Raw genomic sequence first — 21,104 nt, forward strand, 5'->3', positions numbered from 1 at the left:
GGAATCAAAATGTACATTTTGTCATCTAATCACTTAGAGGACAGCGAGGGGGAACGACATATGGAAACATTTGTTCCCTTGCAGTTGTACATTTAGAACACTGGGCAATAGCATTGTTATGGTTGTGACACAATACGGCGTACAGCGCTCCAACGCGTTATCGCAGACAATAAACAACTCATTATAACTACCACACATCTGATGTCACGGTCTATTGAATGAATATTCTCCTAAAGCATTCAATGAGCTATGGCAGGTGTATATCACTAGTAATGGTTGTTGAAGACAGCATGGACTATATGCTGTATGTCACAACCTGATCCAAGACCACACTTCTAGATAAGCATGCTCGTAATAGCCATAGGTATGCAAAGAAGCACAGCCAAGGGACCTATGAAATCTGAAATATATGGTTCCTCTTCAAAACAGGGCGTTCGCCATAACATGTACTGTTACTGACGTGGAGTTTTACTGTCAAGAGGCAGGGTGTGGACCCTGTACAGTCCATGAAGATTAACCTTGCTGGTGTGTGTGTGTAAGAGTCTGTTCGTATTAACACGCACGTTCCTACACTCACCGGAGGCCATCTTGTTATCGTACGCGGCAGGGCCGTCTCGGAGCACGTTCTTCACCTGGAGGAACTCATCATGGCGGTCGCCCCCGATGATGGTGAAGCCAAACCCCTGGGGGCTCTTCCTCAGAGCTGTCCTCAGGATGGAGCCCTGGAGATGGGCTGGGTCCCGCACAAAACCCCTCACACCCACAACAGGCTCATCTGATGGAGAGAGAGAGAGAGAGTGGAATAGAGAGAATGAGGGAAGGAGAAAGAGAAAAAACACTTAAGAGAGAAAGATTACTCAATACAAGAAAAGCACAGAGAGAGAGAATGAGAGATGCAAATTGTAGGAGGAAGTACTATATCAGCAATTTAACGATAATTATTATGACTGTAATTCAGCTAATTGCTCTCAAATCTTATTGACCGATGGAAGTATTTTACTTGACAAATTAGTGACTTAATTCCTTGTTTGTTTGTGGCATTATCATCACAAGGCCTGTCAGTGTTGTTCAGCTGCATTGATCTGACAGAGAAACCACGCTAGGCTAGCTGCTAGCGCTAATCCACGATGACAGATGACAGTGACACATCTATGCCGCTACGCTTATTTGACTCTAATATATCCGCGTGGGACAACTGTATGTGTGTGTATGTGTGTGTGTGTGTGTGTGTGTGTGTGTGTGTGTGTGTGTGTGTGGCAGACAGACACAGATGCGTGCTCACAGGCTGTTAGCCATCTGTCCCCTGCATCGTCACAGTGTAGACTATCGCCACGGTGACAAGACATCTGACAGCTGCACATCACTCAGATGGTCACTAATTCGACCAACACTCAAATCACATATCAACAGTGTATGGAGGTGTATAATCAAATACAAAATGATAACTAACTCATCATGGCTCTGCCACAAAATTAGAAGAGACAATTACTTTAAAAATATACACTGCTCAAAAAAATAAAGGGAACACTTAAACAACACAATGTAACTCCAAGTCAATCACACTTCTGTGAAATCAAACTGTCCACTTAGGAAGCAACACTGATTGACAATAAATGTCACATGCTGTTGTGCAAATGGGATAGACAAAAGGTGGAAATTATAGGCAATTAGCAAGACACCCCCAATAAAGGAGTGGTTCTGCAGGTGGTGACCACAGACCACTTCTCAGTTCCTATGCTTCCTGGCTGATGTTTTGGTCACTTTTGAATGCTGGCGGTGCTTTCACTCTAGTGGTAGCATGAGACGGAGTCTACAACCCACACAAGTGGCTCAGGTAGTGCAGCTCATCCAGGATGGCACATCAATGCGAGCTGTGGCAAGAAGGTTTGCTGTGTCTGTCAGCGTAGTGTCCAGAGCATGGAGGCGCTACCAGGAGACAGGCCAGTACATAAGGAGACGTGGAGGAGGCCGTAGGAGGGCAACAACCCAGCAGCAGGACCGCTACCTCCGCCTTTGTGCAAGGAGGAGCACTGCCAGAGCCCTGCAAAATGACCTCCAGCAGGCCACAAATGTGCATGTGTCTGCTCACAGAAGTGTGATTGACTTGGAGTTACATTGTGTTGTTTAAGTGTTCCCTTTATTTTTTTGAGCAGTGTATTTTATAATTAGTTTTGTAAGCCACCCATTAAAAAAATCATAAATGGCTTAAATAGATTAGTATGAATCGAAAAAGGTTTGACAGCAATACCCAAATAAAATTCAAGTCAGTTGGGAACAGGTTTTTGATGTCCCACTACCTTGGCATTGGGTCTATGAACTGACAACAACTATTGACACATAAATCCATTAATTTCAATTTAAGCTATTATATAAAATACTTGCTACAGAAAGAATGCTCAATATACAGGGCATTGAACAGTCAGCAGATTCTACCACGAGGAAAGAATAAATCAATAGAACACATTTTCTGGTACTGTCCATCGGGGGCTCGCTTTTGGAGTCAGGTCATAATATCAGGGTTCAGATGGACCTGCAAACTCTATTGTTAGGGGGATCTGAATAAACCATGATCAGTCTATGGGAAATATCATTATGCTCTTAGGTAAAGTATTTACTTTAGTGCAATGTCGATAAAAATGTCACAAATAGGAAGGTTCAGGACCCTCGTAAGAGGAAGAGGAAATGGCATACTGAGAAAGATGGGTTAATCTGTGGATATCGGTGGGTCGGAGTTCAAATCAGAATGAGTGGTGGATTAGCTGCTGTGTGTGAAAATCCAGCACTTGAAGAAAGAGAAAATTAGGAATATTTGTATAATTATTTAACTACTAAAGTAAATAGCTGTAAGTAGCTGTAGAAGTATTGTTGTACGTTAGTTTACTCCGATCAGGGTAGGGATGGTAGGGGAGGGGGAAGAAAAGTAGAGACATTTTTACAAGAAATGTATATAAAAAGGGGGATTACAAATGGTGCAAACAATTAAATTGATAGAACCTACAATCTACACTATATATACAAAAGTATGGGGACACCGCTTCAAATTAGTGGATTGGGCTATTAAAGCCACACACGTTGCTGACAGGTGTATAAAATTGAGCAAACCGCCATGCAATCTCCATAGACAAACATTGGCAGTAGAATGACCTTACTGAAGAGCTCATTGACTTTCAACGTGGCACTGTCATAGGACGCCACCTTTCCAACAAGTCAGTTCGTCAGATTTCTGCCCTGCTAGAGCTGCCTCAGTCAACTGTAAGGGCTGTTCCTGTGAAGTGGAAACATCTAGGAGCAACAATGGCTCAGCCGCAAAGTGGTAGGCCACACAAGATCACAGAACGGGACCGGCGAGTGCTGAAGCACGTAGCCAGTAAAAATCGTTCGTCCTCGGTTGCAACACTCACTACCGAGTTCCAAACTGCCACTGGAAGCAAYGTCAGCACAATAACTGTTCGTCTGGAGCTTCATGAAATGGGTTTCCATGGCCGAGCAGCTACACACAACCCTAAGTTCACCATGCACAATGCCAAGCGTTGGCTGGAGTGGTGTAAAGCTCACTAACATTGGACTCTGGAGCAGTGGAAACGCATTCTCTGGAGTGATGAATCACGCTTCACCATCTGGCAGTCCGACGGACGAATCTGGGTTTGGCGCATGCCAGGAGAACGCTACCTGCCCCAATGCATAGTGCCAACTGTAAAGTTTAGTGGAGGAGGAATAATTGTCTGGGGCGGTTTTTCATTGTTTGGGCTAGACCCTTAGTTCCAGTGAAGGGAAATCTTAATTCTACAGCATACAATGACATTCTAGACAATGCTGTGCTTTCAACTTTGTGGCAACAGTTTAGAGAAGACCCTTTCCTGTATCAGCATGACAATGCCCCCGTGCACAAAGCGAGGTCCACACAGCAATGGTTGTTTCGAGATCGGTGTGGAAGAACTTGACTGGCCYGAACAAAGCCCTGACCTCAACCCCATCGAACACCTTTGGGATAAATTGGAACGCCGACCGCGAGCCGGGCCTTATCGCCCAACATCCACATCCAAGTGCCCGACCTCTCTAATGCTCGTGGCTGAATGGAAGCAAGTCCCCGCAGCAATGTTCCAACATCTTGTGGAAAACCATCCCAGAAGAGTGGAGCCTGTTATAACAGCAAAGGGCAGACCAACTTTGCAGGCTATGTTATGCCTGTAGGAAGGTGCATGGGAAAAAAAGTCCAGGAGACAAACTGTGTGTACACTGCAGGGGGAAATCCATCTGAGGAACCACCATAACATGGAGGCAAACAGAAAGAGAGCTAACCTCCGTCACGACAAATTTCAGCTCTCGCCATGTGACTGAGACAGGGCGACAGGGGGATGGAGAGAGATAGGAGGGAGAGAGAGAAAGGGAGAGAAAGAGAGAGAGCGAGGGAGATAAATAGATGGACTGAAAGTGATAGAGATACAGTGGATAGATACAGAGGATAATCAGCCATGGCCTCAGTCATTTATAACCCCTGACCTTGGTTTCCATTGGGAGAGTTATGGGCTGTGTCCCCCTCTAATGTTGCTACACCCACTGGCGGATGGATGGATCGAGGAGAGGTGGGGGTAGCAATCTCATTAGGAGGGGTAAAGACATACACCCCTCCCCTCCTCCACTACCCGCCATGTCCTCTACCCGTCAATGTGTCATGGGATTTTGATTTGCATAATTGGATTTTCAGCGCTCTGAGAAAACAGATTATGCTGAGTGTGATTAACATGACATTCTCGCACACCAGCAGTGTCACTGAGCTGTTTGTGTGTGAGGATGTGTGTGTGTGTGGAGGAGTTAAGGGGGTGCTACATAGACATGTTTACATAGCCCTGATTATGTCAAGGTAACACAAAGGGATGGCCTATTTCTCAGGCAGGCAGGCAAGGCCGCTCGCTGTGATTCTATGAAATGCCATACAGAGAGGATTGTCAATGAAGGGTAATGACGGTCCCCTACAGCTTCAGCACTGTGGAGACAGACAGCTACCTCTTTCTCCGAGAGGGAGGTCAGACTGGGGAACCTTGTCAAAACAACGTTCAAACCCCTCCACGTGGCAGCACGCCCCTCCGGCCCACTCTCCGCTCCGCTGGGAGACAGACCACCATTAGCCATTAATACTCATTAACAACCCCGGGGAGCGTGTGGGGAGCAGGGAGCAGAGTAGAGAGCTCTGTCAGAGCAGTGCAGAGAATCACCCTGGAGAAAACTAGAGGATCAGCCAAAAGAACCGTCCAGAAAATAATACCATGGAAAAAATCATATTTTAGCTGGACAGAAAATGGACTGGAGCTGTGTCTCAAATGGTATCCTATTCCCTTTATAGYGCACTACTTTTGACGAGAGCCATATCGGTCCTGGTGAAAATTAGTGTACCATAAAGGGAATAGGGGGCCATTAGGGACGCATCCTGGGAGTAGTTGTGCCCTAATATGCTATGCAAGTAGAGCAGTGTTTCTTCTATTCTAAAGGGTCTGAGTTGATCTGGTACTAAAACCAGGGTCTCTGTTCAATCAAACCCTGATTGTTTACCACAGTTTACCAACAACCGCCAAGGACCTCCCCCATCAGGAAAGATGATGATGATGCTCAGAGCAAAGCAACAAAGCCTGAGGAGCACACAGCCTTCCACGGCTAATATACAGTTAGCTGGGTTTTCCATTGGCAGGACAGAACAGCTACGTCCGGTAAGACGAGCGGTGGGGGTGCGTGTCTATTTGTCAATGTATAATATTAAGTTAGTCTCAAGGTATTGCTCGAGGTAGACTACCTCATGATAAGCTGTAGACCACACGATCGACCTGGATCATCTATGTTTTTTGTAGCCGTCAATTTACCACCACAAACCGACGCTGGCACTTAGACCACACTCATCGAGCTGTTTCAGTCAATAAGCAAACAAGGAAATGCTCATCCAGATGCGAGCCTACAAAACGGGCTAAATGCCTTTCATGCTCACTACAAGGCAAGCAACACTGAAGCATGCATGAGAGCACCAGGTGTTCCGGATGACTGTGTGATCAAGCTCTCCGTAGCCGATGTGAGCAAGACCTTTAAACAGGTCAACATTCAGACAGATTACCAGGACGTGTACTCTGAGCACGCACAGATCAACTGGCAAGTGCATTCACTGACATTTTCAACCTCTCCCTGCCAGAGTCGAATACCTATATATTTCATGCAGACCACCATAGTCCCTGTGCCCAAGAAAGCGAAGGAAACCTGCCTAAATGACTATCGCCCCGTAGCACTCACGTCTGTAGCCATGAAGTGCTTTGAAAGGCTAGTCATGGCTCACATCAACACCATCATCTCGGAAACCCTAGACCCACTCCAATTTGCATACCACCCCAACAGATCCACAGATGACGCAATCTCAATCGCACTCCACACTGCCCTTTCACACCTGGACAAAAGGAACACCTATGTGAGAATGCTGTTGATTGACTACAGCTCAGCGTTCAACACCATAGTGCCCACAAAGCGCATCACTAAGCTAAGGACCCTGGGACTAAACACCTTCCTCTGCAACTGGATCCTAGACTTCCTGAGGGTCCTCCCCCAGGTGGTAAGGGTAGACAACAACACATCTGTCACGCTTATCTTCAGCACGGGGGCCCCTAAGGGGTGCGTAGGCTTAGTCCCCTCCTGTACTCCCTATTCACTCATGACTGCACAGCCAGGCACAACTCCAACACCATCATTAAGTTTGCTGATGACACTACGGTGGTAGGCCTGATCACTGACAATGATGAGACAGCCTATAGGGAGGAGGTCAGAGACCTGGCAGTGTGGTGCCAGGACAACAACCTCTCCCTCAACGTGAGCAAAACAAAGGAGATGATCGTGGACTACAGGAAAAGGAGGGCCGAACATSCCCCCATTCACATCGACGGGGCTGTAGTGGACCGGGTCGAGAGTTTACAGTTCCTTGGTGTTCACATCACCAACAAACTATCATGGTCCAAACACACCAAGAAAGTCATGAAGAGGGCATGACAACACCTTTTCCCCCTCAGGAGACTGAAAAGATATTGCATGGGTCCCCAGATCCTCAAAAAGTTATACAGCTGCACCATCGAGAGCATCTTGACCGGTTGTATCTCCACCTGGTATGGCAACAGCTTGGCATCTGACCGTAAAGGCACTACAGAGGGTAGTGCGTCTGGCCCAGTAAATCACTGGGGCCAAGCTTCTTGCCATCCAGGACCTATATACTAGGCAGTGTCAGAGGAAGGCCCCAAAAAATTGTAAAAGACTCCAGTCACCCAAGTCATAGACTGTTCTCTTTTCTACCGCACGACTAGCGGTACCGGGGAACCAAGTCTAGGTCCAAAAGGCTTCTTAACAGCTTCTACCCCCAAGCCATAAGACTGCTGAACCATTAATCAACCACCTGGACTATTTACATTGACCCCCYCTTTTGTTTTTACACTGCTGCTACTCGCTGTTTATTATCTATGCATAGTCACGTTACCCCTACCTACATGTACATTAACTTGACTAACCTGTACCCCTGCACATTGACTTCCTGTATATAGCCTCATGATTGTTMTTTTTTAAATGTATATACAGTATATATATTTTTTATTATTACTACTATTATTATATACAGTACCAGTCAAAAGGTTGGACACACCTACTCATTCAAGGGTTTTTCTTTATTTTTTTCTATTTTCTACATTGTAGAATAATAGTGAAGGCATCAAAACTATTAAATAACACATATGGAATCATGTAGTAACCAAAACAGTTTTAAACAAATCAAAATAAATGTTATATTTGAGATTCTTCAAAGTAGCCACCCTTTGCCTTGATGACAGCTTTGCACACTCTTGGCATTCTCTCAACCAGCTTCAAGAGGAATGCTTTTCCAAAAGTCTTGAAGAAGCACTTGTTGGCTGATTTTCCTTCACTCTGCGGTCCAACTCATCCCAAATAAATAAATGCTTCACAGAGTTCATATTATATATATATTTATTTTAGTTGATTTTGTAAAACTTTATTCTCTTAAAACTGCATTGTTGGTTAAGGGCTTGTAAGTAAGCATTTACTATACCTGTTGTATTCGGCGCATGTGACAAATAACATTTGATTTGATTTTGATCAGTGGGTGTTCAGGTTTTTTCATAGGGGTTATTGTGGTCTGTTCCAGGACAGCATTAGCAGCCTGCTACTGTCCTGTAGGTCCATGTGTCTGTGACAACCAGGGCCCTCCAGGCTAAACACTGGGATAGCTGGTTCAGAAAGAGACAGTGCTGTTGGCGTCTGTGTCTTCTTATGAGTCATATTGTGAGTCAGCCTCTGTGGTCGGACTGTCGTCACTTCCTTGTCTGACATATGTTCAGATCTGTGGGCAACACAGTTGGCTCAGCAGAGAAACGTCAACGGCTGGGTGATCAATATCCTTTATTTTATTTATTTATTTATCCGTTATTTTACCAGGTAAGTTGACTGAGAACACGTTCTCATTTGCAGCAACGACCTGGGGAATAGTTACAGGGGAGAGGAGGGGGATGAATGAGCCAATTGTAAACTGGGGATTATTAGGTGACCGTGATGGTTGAGGGCCAGATTGGGAATTTAGCCAGGACACCGGGGTTAACACCCCTACTCTTACGATAAGTGCCATGGGATCTTTAATGACCTCAGAGAGTCGGACACCCGTTAACGTCATCCGAAAGACGGCACCTACACAGAGCAGTGTCCCAATCACTGCTGGGGCATTGGGTTTTGTTTAGACTGAGGAAGGAGTGCTCCTACTGGCCCTCAACACCATTCCAGAGCACTGGTCTCCCATCCAGGGACTGACCAGGACCAACCCTGCTTAGCTTCAGAAGCAGCCAGCAGTGGTATGCAGGTGGTATGCGCTGGCATACCACTTATTTGAACTAAAGTTGCTGAAAACGTCGGAAATCCAATTACCAAAACAAGCTGTAGTCCAAGATGGCTCAATAACATCACTCAGCACGCAAGTTCTCTCTCCCCCCCCCTCTCTTCTCTGCTGCCCCTCCTCACCCCTTCGCATGTAGTGTATTTGGTACACTGATATGGTCTCTAAGCTGTTGAGATCTGATTAGGAACAATCATTCACTTCAGATAACCTTGAGTAAGACATTCTGGGTTTATGCCCTGTCCCAATATCTACACTAGCATACAGAACGCATGCCCAATTAAATAACCAATTCATGAAATACACTGCTTCATAATAAGTGGTATACCAGTTAGTGACCATGACAATGAGCAGTCTATGGTGACCCAGGGCTGGTAGAGAAGTGTTACCTGAGGGTGTGGTAGCCCCCTGCTGGCCAGAGGGGGTGTCCAGGCTCAGTTTCCTCTTGGCTTCCAGGACTGGGTTCTCAAACTGGGTCTTCTGGTTGATATGGCTGCAGTACAGAGACAAAACAGAACACTAACTGAAGAGCTCAATATACAGTTCATATACACAGAGAGCTACTGTAAATATAGAAAACACTCAGACAGCCTCGAGAAAGGACCAATACACTCTTGTTGAAAAATCGGACGGAAAGTGACACCGACTAAAGGAAAGTGAGGCTTTCGTGTTTTCACAGCTTTCTTATCGTTGTTGTCCTTCCCCTTATAGAGATGTGACACCAGTTATCGGTCTCTTCACTTGGCAGCATCTTTTCATTGGGTAACAATACAAACATCTTTCTGATACGTTTTCTTCTATGCCTGTGTCGTGACAAAAACGCCAAACAGGTTTCTGTCTGTTTCCCACAACACTCACTGTACGCAGTGTATTCAAATCCCTGATCACTATCCAGTCATGCAAACCTCCACTTGGCATGCACACACACTGGTACTGTACAGATTATCATCTGTAAACCACAAACCAAAACAAACGACGCCACAGTGTTCCTGTTGAYACACCATTTTACTGCTTACCCACTCGACACATTCAGCTGATCTAAGATCAGTGGGATAACCTTATAATCTGACCACGGTCCATACCTCTGCTCACAATGGCCACGTCGGACTGACCTAGGATCAGGAAAGCAGCCTGTGTGCCTGCTGTTGCCTGCTAGCTGTAGTGCTCTAGCGTTTCGATACCAGATTCCCAGGTCAGCACTTTGTGTTTAAACATCTACTATTCAGAGAGGAGCCCCCCCCCCCCAGGTTGCATGTAAAGCAAGGAACGCATCTCATCTGCATAATGCGCTTTAACAGTTGTAGCTCTGAGCCAGTCGTGACTAGCTTTTATAACATGCACAAAACGGATGCCACTCCCGCTCTGCTCCATAAATCAGACGCATGCTGCGTGTGTGAGATACGGTGTGTGTATGTGTGCCAATTGCCAGTGTATGCGTGTGCCTATTTGTGTGCGTGCCTGTAAGTGTTTGGTTGTGTGTGTTCATGCGTGTCAATGTGTGTCACTATGTGTACGTGTGCGCGTTTCTAAGAAAAGTATTGTTTGTGCTCTCGTTGGGCATGAGTCACGCTGAGAGCTATCCTCCATATCCAATCAGGGAAGAGAAGCACTCCTCTGTGACTGAGTGTACTCAGTCCGCTCCTTTGATTACCACGGCTCTTGTTCTGTACTTTAGTTAGGAAATAATGAGCCATTCTGTTCTACTGTATTCATTCAAAACAAAAAGACAGGGAGGGAAGGAAAAAAAAAACTGGTTGTCCCGGTGAGCCCTTAGCATAAACAGATTATGTTAATGCTCTCTCTCTCTCTCTCTCTCTCTATGGGAGGCTATGCTGGGTGAACTCTGAGTGCCTGTGTGTGTTTCTGAACAGGGTGAGGTCATGCCTGTCACCACTCCCATGTGCCCCCTGTACCAGGCAGTGGCAACCCTGTGGAGCACAATGGGAAGGCCAGTTGTCCTTAGACCGTCTTGTCAAACTTAATCGTTAGTACAGGCTACATTTGAAAACCACACTGACTGACAGCCTTACAAGTTCAGGTCTGCCTGTCCAGCATCTCTTAAGGACTTCAACCTGGTGTATATAAATCCCAGCTCATGAAACAAACGCGTTATTATCAAATGGCACTTCTTCTAAAAGTCTATTGTACAGTATGCACTATGAAACAACGATAACATACGCACTATACACACATGTACACTTGGATTTTGTATTGTAGATATGTGGTAGTGGTGGAGTACTGGCCTGARGGCACAGTGTGTTGTGAAATCTGTGAATCTATTGTAATGTTTTTAAAATGGTATAAACTGCCTACATTTTGCTGGACCCCAGGAAGAGTAGCTGCTGCCTTAAATACAAAATACAATATTTACCAAAGCCCATCTGTGCAATCTGGACTGAATAACAGCTAAATAAATAAAAGGGAACCATGTCACAACTCCTGTATAACCACAACATTACATAGAGATACACTGCACCCAGAAATCATGGGAGGTATACTCACTCAACGTAGTAGGTTCCATACTGTGGATCTTCAATCTTCTCCCAGCCATACGGAAGCTCTGCAGGCAAGAGACAGAAGAGGAAGATGCAAATCAGTGTGCTGCTACAGCTTCTGGAACGACGGAGACAGTCTACACACACAATGAGGCACGCGGTTCTGAATGACAACTCACTGCAAGGAACTAAGGATCCAGAGTTTATACACACCAACTACAAACTACTGAGAGGGCTGCCTTATTTGTCACCGGGTGTTTGGGAGGGGGAGAGAGCGTGAGAGAGCGAGATAGGAAGTAAGGAAATGTGGAGTTATGGCAATCCTGTAAAATAATGGCTTGTCTTCTCCCAGCGGTGTGTGAGTGGAATCTGGAGTGTGTGCTGTCCTGTGACGAACACATGCAGGGGGAAAGAGTGCTTCACGCAAGAGGGGACTGTGGAATTGCCTTTTTGGAGATACAGTGCTGATGAGCTCTCCACAGGTCTCCCACAAGCCATTAGGGGACAGGGGGCAGGCTGGGTAATGTAGTGTGCCACCGCATCGCTGGGGCCCGCAGGGCCATGTTTAGCTGTTTACAGTACTGTCTGTCTTGTCTACATGTCACAAGCCTGCAGCGGCATACAGGATCCCCACTCATAGTTCTGTCTAATGGGCTGCATTCAGATTATGGACAGTAATGTGTGCGTGTGTGTGTGTGTGTGTGTGTGTGTGCAACCTTGCTGCAAGATGCGTGTGTAAGAAAGTGTATTGCTCCTACACCATCTGTATGTGAGAACCAGTGTGTGTGTGGTCTTGTTCCTCTATCCTCGTGGGGACTTGAAATGTCCCCTATAAGGATAATAAAACAAGGAAAATTCTCCCTCGTGCGGACATTTCCCACGTCCTCATGAGGATAAAGGGGATTTTAAACTCAGCGGTTATGTTTAGGGTTACAATTACGGTCATAATTAGGGTTAGGGGTTAGGTTAAGGGGTTAGGGAAAATAGCATTTTGAAAGGAAATATATTTTAAGTCATCAAAAGGAGAAGAACAAGTGTGTGATTCTCACCTCCATCCTCACACTTCTCCGGTGGCTTGGCCTTCTTGGCCAGCCTGGGGTCCAGCCAGGTAGTGGTCTTGGTGTTGTGACTGTGGAGACAGAGAGGCACGACGTTACACGCTGAGCAAAAAGCGTCACAACAACTAGGTGAAGCATAGGTGTTCACCAAACCACTGTACCCTAGTGCTCCCTCATCATTCTGCCAAACCCCAAACAAACAAATCAAACTAAAGGCCCCTTCAAAATCACAAACCGACAGTTGAAGTCGGAAGTTTACATACATCTTAACCAAATACATTTAAACTCAGTTTTTCCACTATTCCTGACATTTAATCCTTGTAAAAATTCCCTGTCTTAGGTCAGTTAGGATCACCACTTTATTTTAAGAATGTGAAATGTCAGAATAATAGTAGAGAGAATGATTTATTTTATCTTTTATTTCTTTCATCACATTCCCAGTGGGTCAGAAGTTTACATACACATTGTTTAACTTGGGTCAAACATTTTGGATAGCCTTCCACAAGCTTCCCACAATAAATTGGGTGAATTTTGTCCCATTCCTCCTGACAGAGCTGGTGTAACTGAGTCAGAGTAGGCCTCCTTGCTCGCACACGCTTTTTCAGTTCGGCCCACAAATGTTCTATAGGATTGAGGTCAGGGCTTTGTGATGGCCACTCCAATACCTTGACTTTGTTGTGCTTAAGCCATTTTGCCACAACTTTGGAAGTATGCTTGGGATCATTGTCCATTTGGAAGATCCATTTGCGACCAAGCTTTAACTTGCTGACTGATGTCTTGAGATGTTGCTTCAATATATCCACATCATTTTCCATCCTCATGATGCCATCTATTTTGTGAAGTGCACCAGTCCCTCCTGCAGCAAAGAACCACCCACAACATGATGCTGCACCCCGTGCTTCACGGTTGGGATGGTGTTCTTTGGCATACAAGCCTCCACCTTTTCCTAAACATAACGATGGTCATTATGGCCACAACAGTTGATTTTTTGTTTCATCAGACCAGAGGACATTTCTCCAAAAGTACGATCTTTGTCCCCATGTAGTTGCAAACCGCAGTCTGGCTTTTTTATGGCGTTTTGGAGCAGTGGCTTCTTCCTGCTAGCGCCTTTCAGTTATGTCGATATAGGACTCGTTTTACTGTGGATGTAGCATACTTGTACCTGTTTCTCCAGCATCTTCACAAGGTCCGTTGCTGTGTTCATGGATTGATTTGCACTTTTTCGCACCAAAGTACGTTCATCTCTAGGAGACAGATGCTGTCGTCCTTCCCTGAGCGGTATGAACGCTGCGTGGTCCCATGGTGTTTACTTGCGTACTATTGTTGTACAGATGAATGTGGTACGTCAGGTGTTTGGAAATTGCTCCAAGATGAACCAGACTGTGGAGGTCTACAATTTGTTTTCTGAGTTTGGCTGATTATTTAGATTTTCCCATGATGTCAAGCAAGAGGCACTGAGTTTGAGCAGGCCTTGAATACATGACAGGTACACTGCCATGCAGTCAAATGATGTCAATTGCCCTATCAGAAGCTTCTAAAGCCAGAATTTTCTGGAATTTTCCAAGCTGTTTAAAGGCACAGTCAACTTAGTGTATGTAAACTTCTGACCTACTGGAATTGTTATACAGTGAATTATAAGTAAAATAATCTGTCTGTAAACAATTGTTGGAAAAATGACTTGTGTCATGCACAAATTAGATGTCCTAACCAACTTGCCAAAACTATAGTTTGTTMACAAGACATTTGTGGAGTGGTTGAAAAACGAGTTTTAATGACTCCAACATAAGTGTATGTAAACTTCCGACTTCAACTGTATGTTGTTATTTTGGAATCAAGTGGCTCTTTGAGGGAGAAATGGAGGGAGGGATGGACGGAGAGGTAGCCAGCACAGAGAAGAGGGAGACAGGTCGTCTGAGGGAGAGGAAGGCGAGTGAAGGGATGGAAGGAGAGATGGAGGGAGAGAGATAGTCAGAGCAGAGCAGACAGGCCCTCAGAGGGACAAATTGCAGGAGGGAAGGAGGAAGAGAGAGGGGAAGAGAGAGAGGGAAAGCAGAGAGCAGATGCAGACATCTTGCAGAAGGCAGAGAGAAGAGAGAGCAGGCCTTTGGGAGCGTTCCATTTGTCCAATTGTTTCTCCTGTTTCTCTTGCTCAGAGAGAATGAGCTATTGATTTTAGGCCGGCTACAGCACCTGGCTCTGACTTCTGTATGCTGTGTGAGCCACACAAACAGAACAGACTGGTAAACAACGAAGGGAGGGGGAGAGGGCCAACGCTTTCAGCCCAAGCCCAGCACCACTATATCAAACACAGGAAAAAAATACACCTGTATTCTAGACACAAGATAGGTTAATATAATGAATCATTTCACAAATCCTATGCCATAATTACAATAATACTATTGTTCACTTTCAAATCGCTGTACTGTGAGCCGCAGAAAAACAAGTAGGACTCTGGATCTACAAGTGTAACACCGAAACTATTCTCTGTACAAACAAATCACCATCTCTCTTTCACAACTACCTCTCTCTACTACTAGCATCACCAACACCACCATGGCACTGTACTGGAGTCGAGAACCAGAAGACCAGTACTTACTCTATGAAGTAGACCATACCCGTCTCTGTGTAGGCCATCTCCCAGGTCTTGGGCAGGGGCTCCTGGCTCTCGTCGTGTGGTAAGGTGTTCCAAGTCCTGAAGTCCATGGCCCCACTACTGGACTGGTTATAGCTGGGTACCGTCTTCCTCCACTCCTGCCCAGCCGTGTCCTTGTGCTCTGCGTGGGTGGCCACGGAGGGAGAGAGGGACAGGGGGAGGGAAAATGGGAGAGAGAAGGGTGGTGAGCGTGTGGAGSCAGCATGGGGAGCCCTGTGAGCTCCCTGCATTTCTCCTTGCTCCTGCTACTGCCGTGCTGCTGCCCTGGACAGACAGACTGTGGGCTCTAGACTGTTAGACACAGCACAGAGGGGAGGGAGAGAGAGGACAGGGAGGGGAGAGGGAGGGGAGGGAGAGAGAGGACAGGGAGAGMGAGGACAGGGAGAGGGTAGAGAGAGAAAGAGAGGGTAGAGAGAGAAAGAGAGAGAGGAAGAGAGAGAGGCAGAGAAAAGGTGGGCGAGCGAGAGAGAAAGAGCGAGCGAGACGGAAGCGCAGCAAGTGTGCCACAGGATTTGCATGTCAGCAGTGATGTTCTGGAGTGCGAGCGGCTAGCGGGCAGCAATGGGTAGAGCTGACCTAAACTACGCTTCAGCCCTACCCAGCACAGAGCTCAGCGCCCAGACCCTATTAGCATCACACAGCCCAGCCCTGTGTGTGTGTTTCAGTGTGTGTGTGTGTGCTCTTATCTGCAGGTTTATATTTGCATGCCTCTGACCTAACTCGTTAATGTATTCAGTGCTCAGACCTGTTTTTCCTGATCTGAATGGAGGCAGAAAACGACACATAAAAAGATGAATGCAAGGAGCTACTGCCAGTAGTACAGTGCTCGACATATTTACATATAAAGAGAAGGATCTCTTCATGCTGGAGGCATCCTTTGTAACGTCAACAATAAAACGCACATGTTATCTACCACCCTCCTGCAGAGACGTGAGGAATAAGAACCTTCCTGGTGTGTGCGCGTGCAGACCATGCGGTGATGAGTATGTCGTCTCGATGTATGAACAACGYCAGTCATTGAACAGTTCAAGCCTTAATTGAACCATCCTTAACTACTCCGTCTACAAGCTTCAAGACGGAATAGTATTGTTTGATGCTTGTACAACACGTCTTCGCACCCTTTGGCTAAATTACTGAATTACCTACAKCTACAGTTGAAGTCGGAAGTTTACGTACACTTAGGTTGGAGTCATTAAAACTCGTTTTTCAACCACTCCACAAGTTTCTTGTGAACACGCTATAGTTTTGCCAAGTCGGTTAGGACATCTACTTCGTGCATGACACAAGTCATTTTTCCAACAATTGTTTACAGACAGATTATTTCACTGTATCACAATTCCAGCGGGTCAGAAGTTTACATACACTAAGTTGACTGTGCCTTTAAACAGCTTAGAAAATTCCAGAAAAATATGTCATGGCTTTAGAAGCTTCTGACAGGCTAATTGACATCATTTGAGTCAATTGGAGGTGTACCTGTGGATGTATTTCAAGGCCTACCTTCAAACTCAGTGCCTCCTTGCTTGACATCATGGGAGAATCAAAAGAAATCAGCCAAGACCTCAGATTGCAACAGCTCCAACTCAAGTGTGGTGACATTTTGTCCACACATGTTCTGATAGAAGAATAATGAAAGTCAGGTTTTATTCCTCGCTTGCCCACAACCTTTTTATTTCCTCTGCGTGTAGACACACAAAAAAGAAAAAACACACACCACCCGCTGTGTACATGCTTGGGTTGGAAAGGCCCATTCAAAAAGCACCACACGCGTGAGACTGTCCTGCGGATTCTGAGATGAAAACATAAATAAATACAACATAGTCAATCATATCCCACTATAAATCGTCCTTACACCACTGTTGCCATCTGTTTTGTGAAGTGTCACCAGGTCCCTCCCTGCAGCAAAAGCCACCCAACCACACACACACACACTGAGCTAACCACCACGGGCCGCCCACGTGCTCACGGTTTGGGAATGGTGTCTTCACACCACAACAAACAAAGACTCGGCTTGCAATGCTCCCCCCTTTTTTTCCTCCAAACATAAACAAATGGTCCTTAAACACAGAAGTTCTATTTTGTTTTCATCAGACCAGAGGACATTTCTCTAAAAAGTACGACTCTTGTCCCCATATGAGAGTTGCAAATCGTAGTCTGGCTTTTATGGTGGTTTTGGAGCCGTAGCCCTTCCTCCTGCTGAGCAGCCTTTCAGGTTATTTGATATAGGACTGTTTTACTGTTCTAACACACGAACACAAACCACCACCCACACAACAAACCCCTACCCCCCCGAACATAAATAATATTCGCACACCAAAACCATTCTACTCTAGGGGACGAACAAAACCACCACACCCACAACAGTATCCTTCCCCTGCGAGTATTGAGCTGGTGGGTAGGGTGCTCATTTGGCTCCTCTCGGCAAACGTGCCGACCTTGCCTACTGTCCAATCTCAATGTTCCGACAATCACACCCACCCACTATAGACAAGAACACACCATCTTTCTTTCTGTGCAAACAAGCACAGCCTGTGTACGCCTCTAAGCTCCTGGTGCCCTATTGGTACTGGGTTAGATGTTCAACCTAACGAAATTTGAAAGTTCCGTCTACAGGTGTTAAGACTCAAGCTACAGGTAAGACGTAAACTCCGACTCAACTGTAATGTAGAGTAATTCAGTAATTTCCAAAGGGTGCGAAGACGTGTTGTACAAGCAAAACAATACTATTCCGTCTTGAAGCTTGTAGACGGAGTAGTTAAGGATGGTTCAATTAAGGCTTGAACTGTTCAATGACTGACGTTGTTCATACATCGGACGACATACCATCACGGCATGGTCTGCACGCGCGCACACCAGGAAGGTTCTTATTCCTCACGTCTCTGCAGGAGGGTGGTAGATAAATGTGCGTTTTATTGTTGACGTACAAAGGATGCCTCCAGCATGAAGAGATCCTTCTCTTTATATGTAAATATGTCGAGCAATGTGACTACGGGGCATAGTCTGCATTCCAAATGGCTTTTTATGTGTCGTTTCTAACAATCGCTTTCGGCCGGTCCGTGGATGAAGATCTGATAGGCCGCAGCCAGAATGATCATCGTGATAGCTTGTTCTGAGTCGCAGCGGTGCCTAAGGCGCCGCTGATAGGAGACGCGAGGCGACTCGGGTCAGGTAGGTACCGTCCCAGTGAATAAAGCACTAAATGGCCTGTATTGTAACTTCAGAAGTAACACCTTGCCAAAAAGAGAAGCCTGAATGAAAAACAATATTCCAAAGGATGTGCCTTGAAACAGTTTAGTTGTTAATAGTCTTTGTTGATAAAGAAAACTCCCAATTTCCTTAGTCAATCGCTTCATCATGGGTCCATGGCACCAAACATATTTGCTCATCAAATGTGAGTCGAGTTGTGTAAGAAGAAAAGAAGTTAATAATGGCGATTTGAAAGGTCGATGGGGAGGTCTCAAAGGAATTCTACCTTCTGTCGTTGTTTCTAGCACAGGGAATAATACTCTTGCGATTTGGATACACAACATTGCATTGGGTTCCTCTCAATCAGGGTATTTTTTGCCTTTGTCGGTCAGTTCATGCATAAATAACAGAAGATTACGTTACCGCTTCTCTACTGTTTTTAACCAATCACAAATCTGAGGAGACACTCTTTGTTTTGAAAAATAGATATCAGAGAGGAATACTACAAGCAGGATCAGAGCATAAGTTTTGCTCATAAATATGTACTGAAATAAACTTTTTATTTTTTTAGAACGATCTGAATATGGTATGGTCTATATGAACTCAAACACCAAAAACACATAGTTATGGTTAACTTTACGGAACCAGAATTTGGGGGGTGTTTTCAAAGTAATTGTCTAGATCATTAATTATTCTATTAGTAAACTTAGAAAGTGAATAGAGATATCAACACTGCCCATTTAACAATATTTCCCGGCTCTGTAAAAAAATATATACAAGTATAACTTGTTCCAAAGAGAAGGAACATTTGAGAGATATCATTTAACATGAGTAGACCCTTAGATTGCTCGCATTAAAGCAATCGCCACATATCTGAGCTGCATTAAAACATCTGCTAGATCATCAATGTCAAAACCTGTGTTACTAGTTTCTATTTATAGCCTGCTTAAGCAGTCGCTCAGAATCAACTTGCTTGGAAATTACAGCAATCCATCATGTTTAGGCAAAAATAAAAAAGCTTAATGTTTAAGCAAAAAATTATTCATGATTCCTAAGTTTGAATGATTTCAACACGGTAAAGCGCTTCTGCGTTCCCACCTCTGAACGACTTAAAGATCGCGTGTTTTGCTCTGTGGACTTACTGTAGAGCTGTCATAGAGCGCATACAAGCAGTCACGGGTCCAAAGCCAGCATACTGCTTAGTAGACACGAACATCAAATCTGTCTGAGAAATGTCATACTGACCTGCAACTTGATGGTCCCTTTGGGGACAGTGACCCCAATGCAAGGTCAGTGACTTTGTAACCAAAAACCAAGGGTCAAGGAAGTGCTACTGCAAAGATATCTTAACACACAGCTGTCTCTGACGGGGCTATGGAAGTTGGCCACACCAGTCGACCTTCCTGAAATATAGGTAACTCTGCTGTTTTTATTAGGCTTTACGTTGTAAAAAATAAAAAGTACTATTTTCTCTATATCGTTACACAGAGTTGAGTTGTGGACGGTCACAGATCCGGTTCTTTTTATCACATTGTATCTAATTAGCAATATTTGAAACGCGCCAATACACATCTCAATACATCCATTATGACAGATTTTGCTGACCCAGACCTTGTGCCACCAGATAATTCATAGAGCTAATTTAGTTCTAATTTCCATGCTTGGAAGAGTACATTTATAAAGCTTTCTGCTGACACTAAATAAGGACATTGCTTTAAAACTTATTCTAGCATTCAACTAAAAAGATTTTAAAGATGAACAAGGCTTTCTGTTGCAACCAGTACTTTTACAGCAATTCAAATCAAATATATGGGTTTAGATTAAGACGGTGTGGAGGGATGAAGAATTGATTTTAATTCTGGAGTCTGTTTCCTGTGTTCCATTTTGCTTTTCGTATCGGAGGAGTTAAACCTTTCATGTATAGCGAAAAGCTGTTCCTAATAAAGTGTGTTTTTCAACATTTGTTTCTTCTAAGATAATAGATATATTCTCAATTATTACAAGAAACATTTTCCAGGGTTAGATGGTTTTAAGAGGGAACTTGCGCGTAGTAATTCTTATTTTTATAATATTCATCATCTCGTATTCTGATTGCTCTCCGAAGAGTTTCATAGGTGTAAAATTATTGTCATATGAGTCAGAAGTATTTGGACAGTGCTTTTTGACGTTTTGGCTCTGTAGCAACCATTACCAATTATAAAATTGATCCATAGATCTGGGTTTAAGTGCGCTGTCCACTTTAAATTTGAGCGGACATCATTATCAGGCGAATGCGCTTAGAAATTACAACACGTTATTATACATATCTCTCGCCATTATTAAGAGAACCAAATGTATTGATAAATATATGTAACGGTTTGTAGTAAGTCAAAAATTTAGTCATTTGGTCCATAATTCCTAGCACGCACATGACTAAATCAACTGTGTAAACTGTTACACGTGCATTTGCAGGTTCTTTTTGGTTGTGTTTTTCCAATTAGTTTAGTGCCCATCAGCAATAAATGGTAAATATGTATTGCCTCATATTGGACTTAACTTTTAAATCAATAAGAATATAATATATTTTCTGAACACTTGTACATTTAATGTCGATACCTACCATGATTATAGATAACCCTAAATGAATGTGAATATGAGATTAAGAAAGTTTACAGGGAAAGGACTACCCAATAAGACATGCTACTCTCCACCATTCAATAACAGGGGGATGGTTACCGATTTTTTTCCCACGGGGTATGTGTATTATGTTTCTGTAACTTTTACTGATGGTAGGCCAGCTATGACACTCGCAGCTGCCTCAAGGACAA

General features: G+C 44.5%; 1 protein-coding gene across 2 annotated transcripts in view; it reads right to left on the minus strand.

Annotated features, from left to right (window-relative positions):
* The window catches only part of magi3a (membrane associated guanylate kinase, WW and PDZ domain containing 3a), a 212,615-nt gene that overhangs the window by 13,045 nt on the left and 178,466 nt on the right, over nucleotides 1–21,104 (minus strand). For both annotated transcript variants that reach the window (XM_024005213.2, XM_024005214.1), the window contains exons 5-9: nucleotides 15,058–15,235; nucleotides 12,453–12,532; nucleotides 11,411–11,468; nucleotides 9,298–9,401; nucleotides 578–775 (exon numbers count right to left, since the gene is read on the minus strand). In XM_024005213.2, the coding sequence (XP_023860981.1) occupies nucleotides 578–775; nucleotides 9,298–9,401; nucleotides 11,411–11,468; nucleotides 12,453–12,532; nucleotides 15,058–15,235 (618 nt within the window). The remainder of the gene's footprint in view (nucleotides 1–577; nucleotides 776–9,297; nucleotides 9,402–11,410; nucleotides 11,469–12,452; nucleotides 12,533–15,057; nucleotides 15,236–21,104) is intronic.

The sequence above is a fragment of the Salvelinus sp. IW2-2015 genome, linkage group LG17 (assembly GCF_002910315.2).
Source record: "Salvelinus sp. IW2-2015 linkage group LG17, ASM291031v2, whole genome shotgun sequence".
NCBI classification, from domain to species: Eukaryota; Metazoa; Chordata; class Actinopteri; order Salmoniformes; family Salmonidae; genus Salvelinus; species Salvelinus sp. IW2-2015.